Consider the following 19,533-nt stretch of genomic DNA (forward strand, 5'->3'; position numbering starts at 1 on the left):
TATTTTTTTATTTATAAAGAAAGTAAAATGGAAAAAAATACTACTGCTACTATAACTAATAATTCATTCATTAATTTCTGAAAATGAATTAATATTTGGTAGTTATTAGGACTAAAGCTTGTTAAAAAAATAACAAGTGGAAAATATTATTAATATATAGTATTTTTTAAAGCCGTTATAGGGAAGGTCTTCTAAGGTAAACAAGAGTGAGTTTTTTAAATGTATTTATTTATTTTTAATCTCAGCACAAAAAATAAAAATGCATGAGAATCTGTGTTGTTGCTAATCCCACATTGAGATAAATAAAATACATTTCCCAATAGCATAAAAAAAGCAAAAGTTGCATTTTGTAAACAAACTGGTATGTAAAGGTTTGTAAAGGTATTTATCTCGTTGACACTTATCCACTTTGTTGCTAAATTTAGCAACTTTTCAGACCCCCTTAGCGACTATTTTTCATGAAAACGACTGGAGACAAATGCAGCGACTCCTTCTTACTCTTCTTAAGAAGCAGGAGGGCGGATTGTTAAGAAGAGCCGTTAGCGGCAGTTAGCTACAGTTAGCTCTGTAGCAGTACAGTGTGTATGTGCTGCTGCTGCAGGAGGTGTTCACTTAGCGATCTCTGTTTGTTTACAACAAGCACCGAACACTCTGTGCACAGTTAGTGATGTCTTTAATTCACAATCACTATGTTTATGATCAGCGGAGACTCTGTGCATAATTAGCCATGCTGCTTTCAGCTGCTGACGTTGTGCACAATTAGCGACGGCGAAAACCATACATCACCTCCGGAGTCTCTAAATCCCTCTGGGGGCTAACTTGTAGTGGCCTGAGACTTTCCCGGTGGCCATTCTTCCCCCTAGTCGAATAATGCGTAAATACTGTATAGTACTAATTAATACTAATAAATGGTATTATTTATAGTATTTTTAATGTCCTCAGGTAACAAGAGGGAGGTTTTTTTAATCTGCATAAAAATAGAAAATAAAAAAAGCATCACAATCAATGTTGTTGTCGATCAATCCCATTTTTAAATGGATGCACAAGGGTTAAATTTATGATTTTATATATGTGTGATCTGATATATTTGAGGTACATTTTAAAAGCTTTTATTGCTGATTTATTGTTTTTACCCAGAAACAGCAGTTTATTTCTGTGATTCCTGACAGTTCAGATTACATTGAAAATGCAGATTTTTTTCCCTCTAACATTGAAAAAAACAAACACAATTGCACTAAAACTAAATTTAAGCTGTAAAACATTTTTGTGGTTCGTCAGCTTTAAAAATTACATTTTGACTGATTTGTAAAATTTTACACTATAATCGGCAGGAGATTCAGATTTACGACCAAAATTAAAAATAGTACCTTTCTGTTCAGAGGGATAAATGTGATTCAGAAGTTTTCTGGACTGTTAAACTCGGAGGAATAAAATGTAAATTCTCTGACTGTGTGGTTTGTATTAACACAGTTTTCTCTTTGTGTCTCTGTGGTGAACTCACTCTTTCTGTGGTGGTTTGACACTTTTTAACAGTAACACTGAGCTGCTGCTGCTGCTGCTGCTGCTGTAACTCTTCTCTCCTTCACTCAGCAGAAGAATCAGGGCTCTGCATTTCACTTTTACTGTGAACTCTTTCTGAAGGCCTTATTTGTTCTTATTTATCCAGCCAGAAAAAGTGTTTTTACATTTTCTTCACTGTCTGTATGATGACATCCCAAGTTTTTCCTCTTCAATTAGCTTTGAAGAGCTCCATTAAATCACTTTATATTATATTTACTGGATATACACAGTCCACTCAATAATATAACTGAGATCAGCCAACATTCATCCCAACCAATAAATATCTAAATAAATAAAGAAAAAGAATAAGAAAAGACGACTTCTACTATAATAATAATAATAATAATAATAATAATAATAATAATTATAATAATTATAATAATAATAATTATAATTATTATTATTATTATTATTTTATTGTTATTATTATTTTATTATTATTATTATTATTTTATTGTTATTATTATTATTTTATCATAATTATAGAAATCATTATAATGGATAAAGAAATAAAGACTTAATACAGACTTATCTTATTTTACTTATTTTATTGTAACAAAGAAGTTATTTTTTTGTTTTATTAAAAAACAAAATACTACTACTAGTAATCATAATTACTATTATTATAAATAGAGAAATAACATGACAATTATTTTTATTTATGAATAAAATAAGATAGATAAAACAACAACAGCTACTATGACTAATTATTATTATTATTATTATTATTATTATTATTATTATAAAGACAGAAATAATGTCAATTATTTTAATTATTTAAAAGAAATAATATAAAATCGAAACAGCTACTACTTTCACTGCTCTATTGATAACTTACAACAAACAAATAATAGTAGTAATTGAATGCATTTATTTATAAAGAAAATGAAATAGAAAAAATGACTACTACCAATACAACTCCAACAATATTTAATACTAAATAAAGACATAATCCATGAAGAAAATTAATCCGATTTATAAATCAATAAGTCAATAAATCAAATTTATTTAATTATTTAATTATTTTTTAAGTATTATTGTGTTTTGGCAATGTTGTGTTATTGTTTTAGGGAAAACTTTTTTTAAATTATCCTTTTAAAAATATCCTCATATATTTTTTGTATCACTCAATGAATCCTCTTTAGTCACACTTGTTTTTAATAGAATCAGATTCGTTTCAAAAGTCACAATTACATTTTAAAAAGCTTTTATTTTGTTTTGCCCAGATACAAACAGAGCCCTGATTCTTCTCAGTAAATAAATAATTTGTCTCTTTGTGCTCCACATCTTTCCTTCTTTCTCTCTTGAGTACAAACAGTTCAGTTCATCAAGATTTGTATCAGTTGTTTCTTTTGTTTATAGAAAATGTCAGAAAAATGTTGGTTCTAAACACAAAACTCTACCAACATTATTTTATGTTTAATATGATGTTTGAATTCCTTGTTTGAAGCTCACTTGATGAAAATGAGATAGATCAGAACACTTTAAATAATTGAAGTCCTAATTTATTTTGTGGTTTTATCTTTCTGTCCGTAATTTTTCTTTCTAAACGTAAATCTGTTTAGAGTTTTCCTCGACTACAGGAACTCTGGGTTGACTAACACACCGGATTTTATCGTTCATTGACAGATTAGTAAAACTGAGTTTCTCCACAAAGAATCCTGCAAAAGTGTCACTAAAATCTGGTGTTTATCAGAGATGTGCTCATGAGTTTCTTGAAAAATAGTTATTTGGCATGAAAAAGGCATAAAAAAATGACTAATGGATGAAAGAAATCTTATTTAACTAAGAAATAAATGACCAGTAGGCTGCACTAAATCTTTCTATATATCTAATATTTCCTTAACTTGAGTTTTTCTCTTCTACCTTTCTGTGATGCCATATTTAGAATTTTTTCTTTGTGTTACTTCTGCAATTTGGCCGCAGGTTTATTTGTGCGAGACATAACGCTGTAGATACCAGTAACGCTTCTTTCCAGTCTGTCACCAACCATGGCTGAAATAAACACGATTCCTGCTTCGTATCTGTTTTTGAAATTCCAGACTTATTGGAAAATCAAAGAGCGTCTTTTCTGGGTTCATAACATCATCTGGTGGAGCGCATAACTGCATCTGAATGACTGCTGTTACTACAGCAGTGTTACACACAATACACACATTTTACTGTGATTTAACGTCAATAAACAGATCAAAAGTTTGCCAAAATACCTACATCATTATGCCGATGTGTTAAATAGTCTGAACTCATGCTTCGTCAGCTCTGAACACAAGAAAACACAAGAACTTTTAAAATGCTTGTTTTCTGAGTGGACTTTGTATCAGTCGTGGCTTTGCAGCAGAATCTCAGCGCTTATTGCTCTTTTTGTGACGCGGCATCATGTGATGTTTCTTCTGGTGCAAACACACCAGAATGACCTCAAATGTGTCGCCGATGCAGCGCAAAATTTTGCATCTTGGCAATTCCCAAAAAGTTTGTTCACTGTACGAAGTAAACAAACAGAATGTATAGAAGTATCAGTTTGAGCATTTCATTTAAGTTTGAGACAACCTGTTTTGGAATTGGGGTTTTATGAAATCAGGTCATGTTTCAGTCGAAAGATTTCCAGACTTTTTATCCATGTCTGTCTAACAAAGATGAAGTTTTCCCCATTTTTCCTTAATTATATATGGACATTTTCCTTCACTATTATTCTGTTTAAGTCTCATTTTATGTGTGGTGGTTAGTGACCCGGCTGTAATCGACACACAGGGAATAATGTTTGTAACTTTTCTAACTCTTTTCCTGCTTTATTCTGTGATTCCTCCTCATGAGTTTGTCAAACTAACTTTATTTCACTTTTTGTTTTAGATTATAGAGATGTTTGTGTTCTGGATGTTTAGTGACTGATTGAAAAGGTTTTTATTAATTAATAAGTCTTTTCACTCGTCCCCTCTTTGCACCTTGTGTGTCTCTTCTGTGTGTGTGTGTGTGTGTGTGTGTGTGAGATCAGGTCCCGTGGAACCCCGAGGTGGACTTGTGTTGGCATTCTTTGGTGCGTGGAGCGTCTGACGAGTGTGAGCCGGAGTGGTGCGAGTCTGAAGATCCTCTTTTCGTCCTCTACACCAGCGGCTCCACCGGCAAACCCAAGGTTACACACACAATAATAAATTAATACATTTAAAAAAATAGCATATCTGTTTGGGAGTGGCAGAACATCAAAATGAAGTAGTAATAATTAATTAATTAATTAAAAATAATAAATAAATTATTAAAACATATTTATAATAAAAAAATATATGTATGTATATGTATATATGTATGTATATGTGTATATGTATATATGTATGTATATGTGTATATGTATATATATGTATGTGTGTGTGTGTATATATATATATATGTGTATATATATATATATACGTATATATATATATATATATATATACACACGATGTGTCAGTGGCGATGTTACATTATGTAGATTTCCTCAACTCTCTCGCTCTCTCCTTGGTCGAGGATCCACTTCCTCCTGATCGCTGTCTCACCAGACAATATTTTAACCAAATACATATCTCTTGTTTGTACATTTTCTGTTGTTGAATTAGAAAGAATAGCAGAAAGAATAATAAATTGTTTTATCTCCCGTTTATTAAGCTGCTGTCTGTCTCTCTGTCCTGCAGGGAGTTCTGCACACGGTGAGCGGCTACATGCTCTACACCGCCACCACCTTCAAGCTGGTGTTCGACCACCAGCCCGATGATGTGTACTGGTGCACGGCGGACATCGGCTGGATCACCGGACACTCGTACATCACCTACGGCCCACTGGCCAACGGGGCCACCAGCGTCCTGGTGAGTCAGGGTCTGCTGAGACTGACTGCAGGAGCTGATAATCATTTAAACACATCCTTCTTATGACTTATATTTACAGTGTTCTCTATAGAACATTTAACCCTCTGATGCCCAAACCGGCCGGCATGTTTGAAAAGGGAGTTTTGTGTAAAAAATGCAGTTTATCATAAAAAGAAGAGCCGTTATCATCAGAGTTTGATCATGTCTGATGAGTGACCAAAACTTGTGTTCAAATGTTGATATTTGTGTCAGAATCTCTTTATTCTACATGTGTCATTTAAAATAAAGCATTTGCAGTAACCAGATCTTGTTAAAAACATTAAATTCTGCACAGAGAAGAGAGGACCGGAGGGGCTGGAGACATCCAAATACTTCAATATCTAGAAAATGTAGAGCAAAAATCTTTTTATCCCCAATATTAGTGACCCTTGTGGGCACTTGGAAAAGTGTTTATATATGAATATAATTTTGACCAATTGAAAAATAATAATTTCTCAGAGATTTTCAACTCGTTTTTTTTTCTGATTTCTGTCATTCTAACTGTGTTATTTTGCACAAAGAAATGTTTGAGTTGTTCCCACTTGTTGTAAAACCAGTTATCTCCACATATAGTACATATTGAAGTATTTTCATGTTTCCAGCCTCTCCTGTCCTCTCCTCTCTGCTCTGTGTCAACAGATCATGTTGATCATGTCAGATCATCATGTCTTCACAGTGTCTCTGAAGAGCAGAATTGAATGTTTTTAACAGGATCTGGTTAGTGCAAACGCTTTACTTTAAATGACACATGTAGATTAAAGAGATTCTGACACAAATATCAACATTTTAAGACAAGTTTTGGTCACTTTATAACAGAAACACTCATAAACAATGATCTATTCAAGGGACTGTAGGAAAGTTCAAATTCTGACGATAATCCCTGTTTTTACAGTTTCTTTTGGCGATTTAAAAAAAACATCAACATACTTTTCAAACCAGTGGTTTTAAAAGTGTTTTATTCAACATGCAGTTTGATATTTTTTCCAGCAGAGGGCAGCACAGCAGAGTGTAATGTTTTTAACAGGATCTGATTCGTGCAAATGTACATTTCACTATTTCAGGGTCCGACTTAGTTCATCATACATGATACATTCAAGAACCGTCAGTAAACTGAGAAGCAAACAAGACTGCCTGTTTTTTTAACACTCTGTAAATTTTAAATAATGTTATTTTTGGGAAATATTTTGAGGGATTTTGGGTGTTCAGAGGTTTAAGTCCCAGGTGACAACCAAAAACCTCAAATCTGATTCTAGTGTAAAGGACACTTTTTCATGTTGTCCTCGTTTTCTTTTCCATGTTCAAATAATAATCCAGTTATTATTTGCAGCCTTAGTCTGAATGTGTAAATGTTGTAATTATTGTCTTTGTTTTATTAATGTATTTTCTATATGTTTTGTGTATTTGTGTTTCAGTTCGAGGGTCTGCCCACCTACCCAGACGTAAGCCGCATGTGGGAGATTGTGGACAAATATCACGTGACAAAGTTCTACACAGCGCCGACCGCCATCCGGCTGCTGATGAAGTACGGCCGGGAGCCTGTTCACAAGTGAGTCACAAGCTGCTTTTGAGTGTTTTATCGGTTTTATTATGGAAGGAAAACGGCAGAAATTGACCCAAAACAGCAGCGAACACTGAGGAGAGGAGGCTGATTTATTACTGGAAGAGAAAATGCACAATGACAATGACAACTAAAAAAGCAACGAGCCCAATCAGATTTAAAAAATATTTTTTATTACTTATCTATTTACTATCAGTATTATTATTATTATTATTATTATTATTATTATTATTTTACTTAATTAATATAATATTATTTTATTATTATTATTTTTATTATATTATATTTATTTTCCTTTATTAATATTATTATTATTATTATTATCTTGACTGTTTGATGTTAGGAGTTTTGCAACTCCCAAACAGATAATATAAAATGTAATCAATTCATTATTTTTCTTTTATTATTATTATTATTATTATTTGATCGCAGGGGTTCTGCAACTCTAAAAGCGATTTTCTTTTTCATTTATTTATTTCTTTTCCTTAAATATTGTTATTATTTCTATTTGAAGTAAGGGGTCTTGCAACTCCCAAACAGACAAAAAAATAATAATAATAATTTTCCTTTATTATTATTATTATAATTATTTATTTTTTTTGTTTTTATTGTTTTTATGACAGGTGTTCCAATAAATGTGTTAAGCCCTGTATGTGGAGATGAAGAAGGGAAAAAGAAGGGAGGTGTTTTTAATAGTTTTCTGTGGTGACTCTGTGTCCCTGCAGGTATAAGCGAGAGTCTCTGAAGGTTCTGGGGACGGTGGGCGAGCCCATAAACCCCGAGGCCTGGCAGTGGTACTACAACGTGGTGGGAGAGAAGAGGTGTCCCATCGTAGACACCTTCTGGCAGACAGAAACTGTGAGTCATCCAAAGCTATAAATCATAGATTTTATTCCAGCATTCCCTGCAATCTCTCCAACCTGTTTGTCAAGTTTGTCCTCCGTTTGCTGCTTTTTCTTTCTCTCTCTGGAAACTGTTGGCTGAGTTTATTTACAACATTTGGGGAAAATCATTTGTAACTGTTTGTTTCATGCCTTTCAGGGTGGACATGTGCTGACTCCTCTACCTGCAGCCACGCCCATGAAGCCAGGCTCTGCTGTGAGTAACTAACATATAAAACAAAGACGTGCTTCCAAAGTGTTTTTATTTCAATCAATAGTTGTTCAACATTGAAAGGCAAGAAAAATGTGAAACTGCCTCATTGATAAATTATTACAAAGTGCTTTACAGACATTTAAACAGTGAGGATTTCAGTTTAAAGTAGAGGGATTACAACTAACCTAAAAGTTATCATAGCCAAACACTGAAATATATGAAATTATTGATTGATCTCTGTTTACGTAATTTAATTTGAATATTATTATTATTATAATTTATCCCTTTGCTGTAGTGTTATTTTAATTGTTTGTAATTGCTGAGAGTGTAGGAGCACTTTGTTGAAAAATGTTCTTTGTTGTGCTTAAAAATTAATAAAAATCTATTTAAAAGAAAAAGAAAAGAAAAAGGCACGTGTATCCAGTAAACAGACGGGTCTTTTTCTGCTGAATTTAACCTTTTAATTAAATCAAAATAAATAAATAAATAAATTATTATTAAATATCTTTCAATGGAAACATCACAGAACTGTGCTTAAATTGAGAAAAACACCTTAAATAAATTGAAACCGTCTTCATATACATAAGGACAATTACTGCATAATAAAAATAATAAAATGAATAATAAAAACAGTAACACATGACCTTTATTTGTGTGTATACATGTATATACATATATATATATATATATTTATTTATTTATTTATTTATTTATTTTTATTATTATTATTATTATTGGGGTTTTTTAATTATTGTTTCCTGCAGACATTCCCGTTCTTCGGAGTGGTGCCAGCAATCCTGAACGAGTCCGGAGAGGAGCTGGAGGGTCCAAGTGAAGGATACCTGGTGAGCTTCATCATCATCTGAACGTTATTTCAGTGTTTAACTCTTTTGGCCTTTACACACGAGTGATGCGAAAAAACCCATTAAATTGCTAATTTTTGGGATGCAAAAGAGTAAAATATAAACACGCTTTATATAAACAACTTGTTGGGATTCAATGAATATTTGTCCAAACCAAGGACAAGGGATGGGAATAATTAATCAATGATGGATTAATGGTTGTTGAATTTGGTCGATCACATGGAATATTTAATGGATCGGTGTCTTTTTTAATTTAATCTCTGACTTGTGTCAGTGTCACTGGACTGAAATACGCCGGGCGTTCAGTTCTGCGGCCATACGTCAATCAGCCAATGAGCTGACAATGAAGTTAGATAAAGCTACAGTTTACAAACTGAAAGTTGCAATAACAATTATAAAACACACAGAAATACAAGAGAAACTAGCTTACCGTATCAAACATTGCTAGCATGAATGAAACATACTTGAATATGCAAGATTACTGTGAAAACTACCTCAGGCCTCTTTTGGGGCTAAAACATTGAACTCCTTGACGTCTCTTTTCGTCTTTTCAAAATAAAAGCTTCCGTTATCAAACCAGGCTTTTGCATAGTACTGTGTATATATATCTTTTATTTTGCTCATGTATGCATGCAGCGATTAACTGATTAATTGATTGTTAACGTTATAGATGCTCAAGTTGGCAGGTTCCTTCCAAACGCCCATCCCTAGTCCAAACGTTGGTCTGCGTCACTCTGTGCTGCCCTGACGGCTCTCTGACTCCTCCTCCAGAGAACTGGTGCTCATTTAAGCAGCATTACAAGCAACAATGTCAACTTCAAATTGCAGATTTCCCTCCTGAATGAATTGAGCTGCACCTGATCTACATTTACACATTTATTAGATCACCTGTCATAAAAACGAAAGAAAACATAAATATTTTAGTTATCTTTCAAAAGGTTGTTTAAAACGAAAAATATTCTTGTTATTTATTTGGCAAATAACAAACTGAATTCACCTTTTTATAGTCAGATTTGCGCATTCATTCATACATTCAACTACCAAAACTCCATTTTCTGTAAATAACTATAATCTGACTCTTAATCAAGAAATAATAATGTGCTTTACCATTTTCACAGTTTTTTTGTAAAACAGTAAATTTGAAAATTCATGGTTAACAATTATATTTTAGCATTAAAAATCTCATTTGGGTTAAAGAGCTTCTACATACTGCTGTATTAACCATTACAGGAACATAAATGATGACTAATGCTGTTAGTTTAGGACAGCTTTGGTACAAACCGCTGCTATAATAACTTATTTCAGCTCTGCATTTCTTTCTCTGTTTCCTCCAAACATAGATTTTATTTCTTTGTAATTTATTTCCTCTTCAATCTTGAAGCACGGCATTCTGTGACACAAAAGTGATTTATGTCTCGACACATCAGAAATTGGTCGGATAAGAAAACAGGCTTGATCTGAAAAATAGAAGCCAGATATTTGTCTCGTCTGATGTTTTGACCTGTGAAATGTTTGTGTGCATTCCACGCCTCCGCAGCGTGGCAGCCTGCTGGCGTGTGTGTTGATGTGTGTTGTGTGTGTTGTCAGGTGTTCAAGCAGCCGTGGCCCGGCGTGATGAGGACGGTTTACGGGAACCATCAGAGGTTTGAAACCACCTACTTCAAGAAGTTTCCGGGATACTACGTGACAGGAGACGGTGAGAAAACACGTCCAATAATAATAGATAGAAAGATATAATAATCATAAAACCTTCATCATGTCTCCTTCAATTTAGCTTTCTTCTACTGCCACCACATTAATTTGTATTTAATTTAAGGTGTCTCATACCATGAAATATAATTGTCTATTCCACTACCTTCATTTCTTATCCTTTTTTATTTAACCCTATCTGTTACTGTGTTTTTGTGCATTCCTCCATAAATCCAGGAGTTTATGTCCAGTCTGAGCATCAAACCACGTGTGCATGACACTTTCTAAACTTTGTGTTTTTAATAATAAGGCTGCCGGAGAGACAAAGATGGCTACTACTGGATAACAGGGAGGATTGACGACATGCTAAATGTCTCTGGTAAGACTCATAAACAACATGAATTATGTGTGTTATTAAGCTGCCTTTACATCCCTGACATCTTCCTTTTTTTCTCTCGCACTAAAATGTGCAAATAAAAGTATTTCAAACTCCTTATGGACAACCCTGATTCCAAAAAAACAGACAACGTGTGAAGTGTAAATAATATCAAAATAGGTCAAATTCAGAATGAGTGTTTATATTAGACATACAAAAAATAGTTTTTTTTTTGCCAAACATGCACCTTTATCTTAGACAGAAACTGTAAAAACAGGCACATTTGAGCTTTCTGACAGTCTTTGAAGGGATCATGGGTTACAAAAGTTTCTGTTATAAAAAGTGACCAAAACGGGTGATAAAATGTTGATATTTGTGTCAGAATCTCTTTATTCTACGTGTGTCATTTAAAATAAAGCGTTTGCACTCGCCAGATCCTGTTAAAAACATTATATTCTGCTCCTCAGAGACACTGTGAAGACATGATTGATTCTGCTGAGACCAACGGTCACGTGACAAATATTTACTGAAAATCTGTTTACACAGAGCTGAGAGGAGAGGACAGGAGAGGCTGTTTACACCGAGCAGAGAGGAGAGGACAGGAGAGGATGTTTACACAGAGCAGAGAGGAGAGGCTGTTTACACAGAGCAGAGAGGAGAGGACAGGAGAGGCCACCAGACTCCATTGACAAAAACAGTAATTTAACCTTGTAGGACACAGGAGTTGCTAGTCTGTTGCTGCCTCGATCTATTAAGTTTGTTTGTGTTGTTGTGTGACTTCTGTGTTTTAAAGGGTGAGTTCAGATTCACACAAAAACACAAACTAACTAACAGATGGAGGCAGCGGTAGAACAGCAGCTCCTGTGTTCTGAGAGGTTAAAATACCTGTTTTTGTTAAAGGAGTCTGGTGGCTTTTAGGAGCACATAGATGGATGTAACGGCTTTAGGTACCTGAAGGAAAATTGTTGTCAGAAAGCAAGGTGAAGCAGTGAAAATATTCCAAATGTAGAAAAAGTAAGTGTTTGTAGTGTTTTAGGTGTGTTAAAACACATTAAGCTGCTGCCCCGTCCACAACAGCAGGGTTTCCCATTAATTACCTAGAGTCCAATCTGTCCCGCCAGAGTCTCATGTGCTGCTCTAATGTCACATTTCAAGCTACTAAAAGTATTTTTACATGATTCAGAATTTAAAGTTATTTTGTGTTGTGTTGCTGTTGCCTCAGCAGAGTGTCTGTCACCCGTCAGCCAAGCCTGATTTCCACCAGGAACGGCCGCGCCGCTGTCACCATAGCTGATCACTGCCACTTTAATCAATGAGAGCATTTCCACCGGGCACACCACATAACGTCTCAGCAGCGTCCCAGCCGCAGCTCTCCGCTCAATCCGTAGCACTTCTATTTTCACCGCGAGCCGTTGCTAAACCGAATCAAGCTCAACAGAGCAGATTGCACTAGACAGGAAATCCGACACAGAATCAACGTAATACACTTCTGCCCCCTTTCAAAATAAAACACAATACGCAGTTCATGCAGCCTAAAACTACTTCACATCAACATTACGTCTTGACCGAGGTCTCCTGATCAGCAGTCAATCAATCAAAGGGTCGCAGAGGATTGGCTACATGGACGAGGAGATACTGATTGTTGAAGTGGAACAGCATACAATCATTTATGACATAAGACATTCTTTTTATAAGGATAGATGGTCAGGTCATCAGATCTTCCATGTCAGAGAAGCAAAGTAAGCTGTTTATTGTTGTTGTTTACTTTATACTTTTAGTATACTATATTAGTTTATCACGGGGTCTTGCGGTCTCCCGTACATTCAGGATTATCGCATCAGAGCCGTTCCACGGCCGTTCCGTACCCGGTGGAAATCCCCAGTCAGTCTAAACCCGACGCACCTCTCCGCCCTCCTCCGAGACATGCGCGCGCATTCACACACCTACACACATGCACTGATTTTACCAAGCTGCCTTTCCCACTGTGCTTCAAAACAGAGAAACGTGCCCCCGGACCCCCTTGCCAGCTGTTTCTCCCCCCTGGCTGTCTACTCCATATCCTAGTGGAAAGCATGTTGACAGCAATTAAAAATGTGAGGTGTTTGAGATTGATGCATTTTACTTATAAATGTACAAAATGTTCTCCTGGGGGGGCATGCCCCCCTAGATGGTCCCCCCCCCCAGACTTTCAGAAAATCCTGTGGGAAACACTGAACAGTGCATTGTTGGGAACATTTTCCTTCTAACCGCCCTCTTGTCTCCCTCCAGGTCACCTCCTGAGCACGGCAGAGGTAGAGTCGGCGCTGGTGGAGCACGAGGCGGTGGCGGAGGCTGCTGTGGTGGGCAGACCTCACCCAGTCAAAGGAGAGAGTCTCTACTGCTTCGTGACTCTAACTGATGGAGTGACGTACAACCGCACGCTGGAGGCCGAGCTCAAACGACAGGGTGGGTGAACACGGTTTTATTAGGAAACGCTGCATTCTGTGTTCTATTGGATTTAAAGTTATCATAGAAAGAAACCGTAATAACAGGCATCATTGTTGGAGTTTAAACTTTCCGACAGTGGTAAATGGTAAATGGACCTGCACTTATATAGCGCTTTTCTAGTTGATTTGCAACCACTCAAAGCGCTTTACACTACAGACTGCGCTCATTCACCCATTCACACACATTCACATTCATACTGGTGGCAGAGGCTACCCTAAACGGTGCCACCTGCCACCATTGGGAATTCATTCTCACACCGATGAACGCAGCAACAGGAGCAATTTTGGGTTCAATATCTTGCTCAAGGATACTTTGACATGTAGGCTGCCATGGACAGGGATCGAACCACCAACCCTCCGTTCAGTGGGCAACCAGCTCTACCAACTGAGCCACAGCCTAAAGTGGGTGAATGGATCATAGGTTATGAAATTTCCATCATAAAAAGTGACCAAAACGAAGCTTAGAATGTTGATATTTCTGTCAGAATCTCTTTATTCTAAATGTCTCATTTAAAATCAGTTGGTGGACGTGGGATTCTGATGTGATTCATTTTTGGTGTTCACAGTGCGGGAGAAGATTGGGGCTATCGCAACACCAGACTACATCCAGAACGCTCCAGGACTCCCCAAGACCAGATCTGGTAAAGTTACGGAAACTTTTAATGATTGTTGGTCAGAATAATGCAGGATTTTATTCGAGCCAGACAGACTGCCACTGCACCCAAGTTTCAGTACTTTTGATCTTTTTTTATGTTAATAAAAAATACCAATATTGCGATGGTATTATAGGATTTACTGTTGGTGCTTTCACAAAATATTTACACTTTAATTATCAAAAATCTCAGTTAAAGTATCTGAACAACAGATTAGTGTTGATTACACTAATATTTTCTGAATATTTTCTGGTTATTTTCTGTATGTTTAACTTAAAATTTCATAATATTTTGCTAATATCGTCTGCATAGTTTAGAACCTTTTTCTGAATATTTGATAATATTTTCGTAGCATTCCAGGCAGCCAGAGAACCCAGGAATGCCAGCCTTCTGTATGGATGTATCGACATATTTATTAAAAACATATTTTACTAATATTTTCTTGATGTTTTACTAAGGTTTTCTCAATATTTTACTAATATTAAAACTTTTCCTTTACTTATATTAAAAACATTTTTTACTTATATTTTCTGGACATTTTACAAATATTTCTGGATGTTTTAACATATATTTTTTCTGATATTAAACTAATACTTTGAAAATAATTTACATTTCCTTTTTTTATACATTTACTTTGTTGTAACCCTAATTATGTTGATTGTAGTGGAGTAAAAAGTACGCTATAGAAGTATAAAGTTTGTAATTAACTCTGGTTGGGCACACCATCCTGAACTCTGACCTCTGACTTCTGCAGGGAAGATCATGCGACGGGTTCTCCGTAAAATCGCCTGTGACGAGCGCGACCTGGGCGACATCTCCACGCTTGCCGACTCCTCCGTGGTGGAGCAGCTCTTCCAGAACAGATGCTGCACCAGCGTGTGACCACCTCCATGATCCTTGCGGGGAGGCGCCGACTGCAGCCGCACGACAGCGGCCACAAACCAACCAGGGAGGAGGAGAAGAAGAAGAAGAGGAGGAGGAATCCACAAACTTGGTCTTGTCCAACAAACAACCTTTAGCTCCTGATGAGAGAGCGGCGTGCAGCAGAGTCTGTTTAAAGACCCACTGTCCTTTTTCATGTCAGAAATCAGGTAGAGACATAACATCTGTCTAGCTGCTGCCAGATGTGGGGGGAAGTGTAACATCAGGCTGCTGGCTTAAATGTTTTCCAGCGTGGCAGTGTTGTTTCAGAGTGAGAAGCCAGAGGTTGTTTCTGAGAAAGGCCGTCCTGCAGGAGGAAAAGGGAAACACTTTGTTTGGTTTTACCCAATAAAACACAGAAACATCTGCTCAGTAAAAATCTTTATCAGGAGGTTATTTCAGACTAAAGTGAAGTCTCCCTGTAGTTAACACACAGCTCCTCCCCTCGCTCGCTGCCATAGTACTGTTATATAATATGTACACTGATGATTAGTTTAATCTGCTCAATATTTCTACTAGTTTTCATTTCTATTGTAATTTTCTAAAAAACAAACAAAAAAAACATATTTTGGGTTTTTATTCCAACAAGTTTTGGACATAGGGTGTGTTGGGTATGTCTGTTAGTGTGTCTGCACGCTTTTATGTTCCTTTTTTTCCCTTATTCCTTTAAAGGGACAGTTTAGTGGTTTTGTGTGAGCTGCTTATCAACAGTCAGTGTACAGGTGCATCTCAATGAATTAGAATGTGATGAAAAGTCCATTTCCAGTAGTTCAAGTCAAATAGCCCCAACCAAGTATTGAGTCATATAGATGACATACTTTTCAGAGGCCATCATTTCCATATTAAACATACTTTTTAAAATTGGTCGTTTGTAATATTAACATTTTTTTGAGACACTGAATTTTAGGTCTTCATTAAATGTAAGCCATAATCATTATAATTAGAAGAAATTAAATAAATTAATACATGAAATGTTTCATTCTGTGTGTAATGGATCTATATAATGTGTAATTTCCACATTTTGAATTTAATTACTGACATCAATACATTTTTCTATGATATTCTAATTTATTGAGATCTGTATCACCTGTATTTCCTGCAGTAGATGGTAGATGGTCGGTTTGAGTACTGACACAGAAGCCTGGAAATGTTCTGCTGTGGACCGGGGTGCCAGCATACCTTAAAAAATATCAATGTCAGTTAACGTTTTGGTTGTTTTCAGTGGTGTGGTCAGAACAAGGGTGCTGCAAGTAGAGGGGTAGAAAGTTTCTGCCCCTGGCCTAATTTGGCCTCATGGTGGAGTAATCCTATGACATGATGGTGTCTAGTAAGAATGTTTTTGACAGCTTTGCCTTGCTGTCACACGTCCCGTTTCGATAGGGAGCTAAAGCTGTTCAGCTACCAGACTCCATTGACAAAAACAGTAATTTAAGCACACAGGACACAGGAGTTGCTGCTCTGCTGCTGCCTTGGTCGGTTAGTTCTTGTGTTGTGTGACTTTGGTGTTTTAAAGGGTGAGTTCAGATTCATCATTACATCATTATATTTGTCCAAACAAATGTACCTTTAGTTGTACCAGGCATTAAAATGAACAAGTAATTGAAGAAAAACAATGGTCTAATAATTTTTTCCATCACTGTAGATGGATGTAATGGCTTCAGGTACCCAAAGGAAAATGCTGTTTGAAAGCAAGGTGAAGCAGCAAAACTATTCTAAATGTAGAAAAACAATAAAAGTGTGTTTAGTGTTTAAAAAATATTTAGCTGCTGCCCCGACCACAGCAGTTTAGCGTCTGTGTCAGCACTCCAGTGATGTTACCAACTTCTCCTGAGTGTTGTATGAACACTTTTACAACAGCCTAGTGTCACACTCGCTGTGTAATATGTCTTATTTTAGTGCATTATAGAGCTCAAGTGTCGGGGATCATTCTCTCATTTGGATGTTTCTCTTTGAGGAAACTAATAACAAAGAGTAGTATCTGTGGTGTGCCGACCGCCGTCTACTGACTGTTGATAAGTATTTCATATAGCAACACTTTAAACTGTCCCTTTTAAGTGTCAGAGAGGTGATCGGGCTCTTCTCCCAGTCTGGTGGAAACTGGGAACGTGTGTTAAACGTCGTGTAACTCAGGAGAACACTAAACACCCCAAACCTGCCGCAGGTCCAATAATGAAAAAGGTGTGTCAGTAATTTCCTAATAGTCCACAAAAAAGTTTCTGATTTAGTTTTCTTGTCTTTTTATGCGTCTAGAAATCTGACTTGAGAGAATGTTTAACGGCTGCAGTTATGGGAGAATGATTGGAAGAGTTTATTTACAAAAACAGATAAAAAAACATTTTTTTAATGAATAAACGAACACATTCAGTTGTATGATTTTCACTTTGATTGCATGAAAAAGTGCTTAGAAAAAAATCTAAAATATTTGAGATATTTAACCAGAACAACCCAACAGGACTGCAGGAGGCCCCCAAAAACATTATTTAGGGAAATAGTCATGGAAAAAATGATTAGACCAACAACAAAAATAGCTGATAAGAGTTTAATTTAAGAGCTGATATCTAGACATTTTCCATGTTTTTCTTGTTATTGATTTTGGTTATCATCAAGAAAACCTTGGAGAATGTCTTTATCAGCTCTTAAATTAAACTCTAATCAGCTATTTTTGTTATCATTATATTCGTCCAAACAAATGTACCTTTAGTTATACCAAGCACTAAAATAAACAAGAAATTTAATAAAAAAGGTGGTCTAATCATTTTTTCCATGACTGTAAATCAGAATTGAGATGTCTGTTTTTGCAAATGAACTCATTTGGTGAAAGTTGGCAGAACTCATATTGTATCTGTGGATAAATAAAATAAAAATCTGGATCATGATATGGTACTATGGTAAAATAACACATGGTGAAGTCCGTTTAATTAAAGCTGAAGAATAAAACGTAAATAATGTCTTTAGTCACAGCTTTGTTTAGTCATTTACTGTTCGTCAGAGTTTCAGCTCCTCTGGATCTGAGGACAGTTCATCTAAAAGGACAGAGCTGGTGGTATTCTAACTTTATTATTATTAACAATGTCCATAAGACACAAGACTAAAACCAACATAGAGGAAGAAATAAAGTAATGAGAATAATGTCTCTCAGCTTCAAATTCTCATTGTCCATTTGTTGAGTTTTATGGAATTTGCCGACGAGAATAAAACTAAGGAATACCACCTGAGTTTTCCCTTTTTAGTGTTTTATTTTTCCAGATATTTAAGGAGAAAATTAAAATTAAAAAAACGGAATTATTTCTGTTCTGAGAGACTGAAATCGGGGTTAAATCAAGTCGTTATTCACAACATAAAATTGACTCAAAATGAACTAAAAATCTGAATTCTGAGCTCAAAGTTTCTTTTTTTAGTTTCCGTTGTGGATGACGTCTGTGATTGTAGCAATGATTTATTTTGAGCATGATGAACCAGATGCAGGACCTCATACAGACTTCATCAGCTGTTCTTTTTCTTATTTGTTGCTGTTTGTGTGTCAATGTGCCAACCTGTGTAACGGCGGAGCTGGGGCTGTATAATGCTAATAATTGTATCTAATGTTCAAGAAAAGTGCAGCTGCTTATTAGATTTACAAGCTTTTTATTTCTGTTTGTGTAATAACTCGGGTAAAGGAAAGAGAACTTTGCTGTTTGTATTTTTTTCCTCTATGTTCATCCTCAGTTTTGTGTTTTAACTTCTCTGTTTGTATCGACGTGTATGCAATGACAGTAAACGGACATGACTACTGCCTCGCTCTCTCTCATCGGCTGCTCCTTTTTCTGGAAATATTGTTCTAATATTATAAATTGGTTCACTCTGATCAAAATTACTCCAATTTGATCTCATATATTAGTGGATAATTTAACTTTGTACAGTGAAAAATCAACCAATCGCAGTTTGAGATATTTTGAGCAGAAAACACTGTTGTTCATGGACATAAAAATGGTAATTTATCATTTGAACACTAAAACAAAATTAATGATAAATGCTTAACTGCTGAACTCACTTTTCTATTTCTGCAATCAAAGCTGATTTGTGAGAGATTTTAGTGAGGTTTTTTGTTTTTAATTCAGACTTATGAATAATCATATTTTATTGACTATATTACCCCGGGAAAATTAGCTTATAGTATTTAGCTTTTTTAAATGTATTATTATATGTGTATATGTATAAATCCTAATATTTTCTAAGTATTTTATATGTATATCTGGAATTTTTCAAATTCTTCAAAAAGGTAGGCCATTTTTTCGTTTTAATTCAGATTTATGAATAATCCTTTTCAGATATTTTATTGACAATATTACCCTGTGAATTTAGCTTGTAGTTTTTTCAATTTTTAAAAAATATATTTACAAATATTTTCTGGATATTTTCCAAATATATTGCAGATATTTACCTAATATTTTCTGGATATTTTTTTCCTCACATTTTCTGGATAT

At 35.5% G+C, this 19,533-nt stretch overlaps 1 protein-coding gene across 1 annotated transcript in view; it reads left to right on the forward strand.

Annotated features, from left to right (window-relative positions):
* Positions 1-18,845, forward strand: part of LOC131971235 (acetyl-coenzyme A synthetase, cytoplasmic-like) — a 41,167-nt gene extending 22,322 nt beyond the window's left edge. The window contains exons 8-18 of the mRNA XM_059332563.1: positions 4,550-4,687; positions 5,220-5,390; positions 6,842-6,975; positions 7,713-7,845; positions 8,029-8,085; positions 8,847-8,927; positions 10,533-10,641; positions 10,945-11,013; positions 13,279-13,455; positions 14,063-14,137; positions 14,904-18,845. Of these exons, the coding sequence (XP_059188546.1) occupies positions 4,550-4,687; positions 5,220-5,390; positions 6,842-6,975; positions 7,713-7,845; positions 8,029-8,085; positions 8,847-8,927; positions 10,533-10,641; positions 10,945-11,013; positions 13,279-13,455; positions 14,063-14,137; positions 14,904-15,031 (1,272 nt within the window). The 3' untranslated portion in view covers positions 15,032-18,845. The remainder of the gene's footprint in view (positions 1-4,549; positions 4,688-5,219; positions 5,391-6,841; positions 6,976-7,712; positions 7,846-8,028; positions 8,086-8,846; positions 8,928-10,532; positions 10,642-10,944; positions 11,014-13,278; positions 13,456-14,062; positions 14,138-14,903) is intronic.
* Positions 18,846-19,533: the final 688 nt, after the last annotated feature.

This window comes from Centropristis striata, chromosome 5, assembly GCF_030273125.1.
Source record: "Centropristis striata isolate RG_2023a ecotype Rhode Island chromosome 5, C.striata_1.0, whole genome shotgun sequence".
NCBI lineage: Eukaryota > Metazoa > Chordata > Actinopteri > Perciformes > Serranidae > Centropristis > Centropristis striata.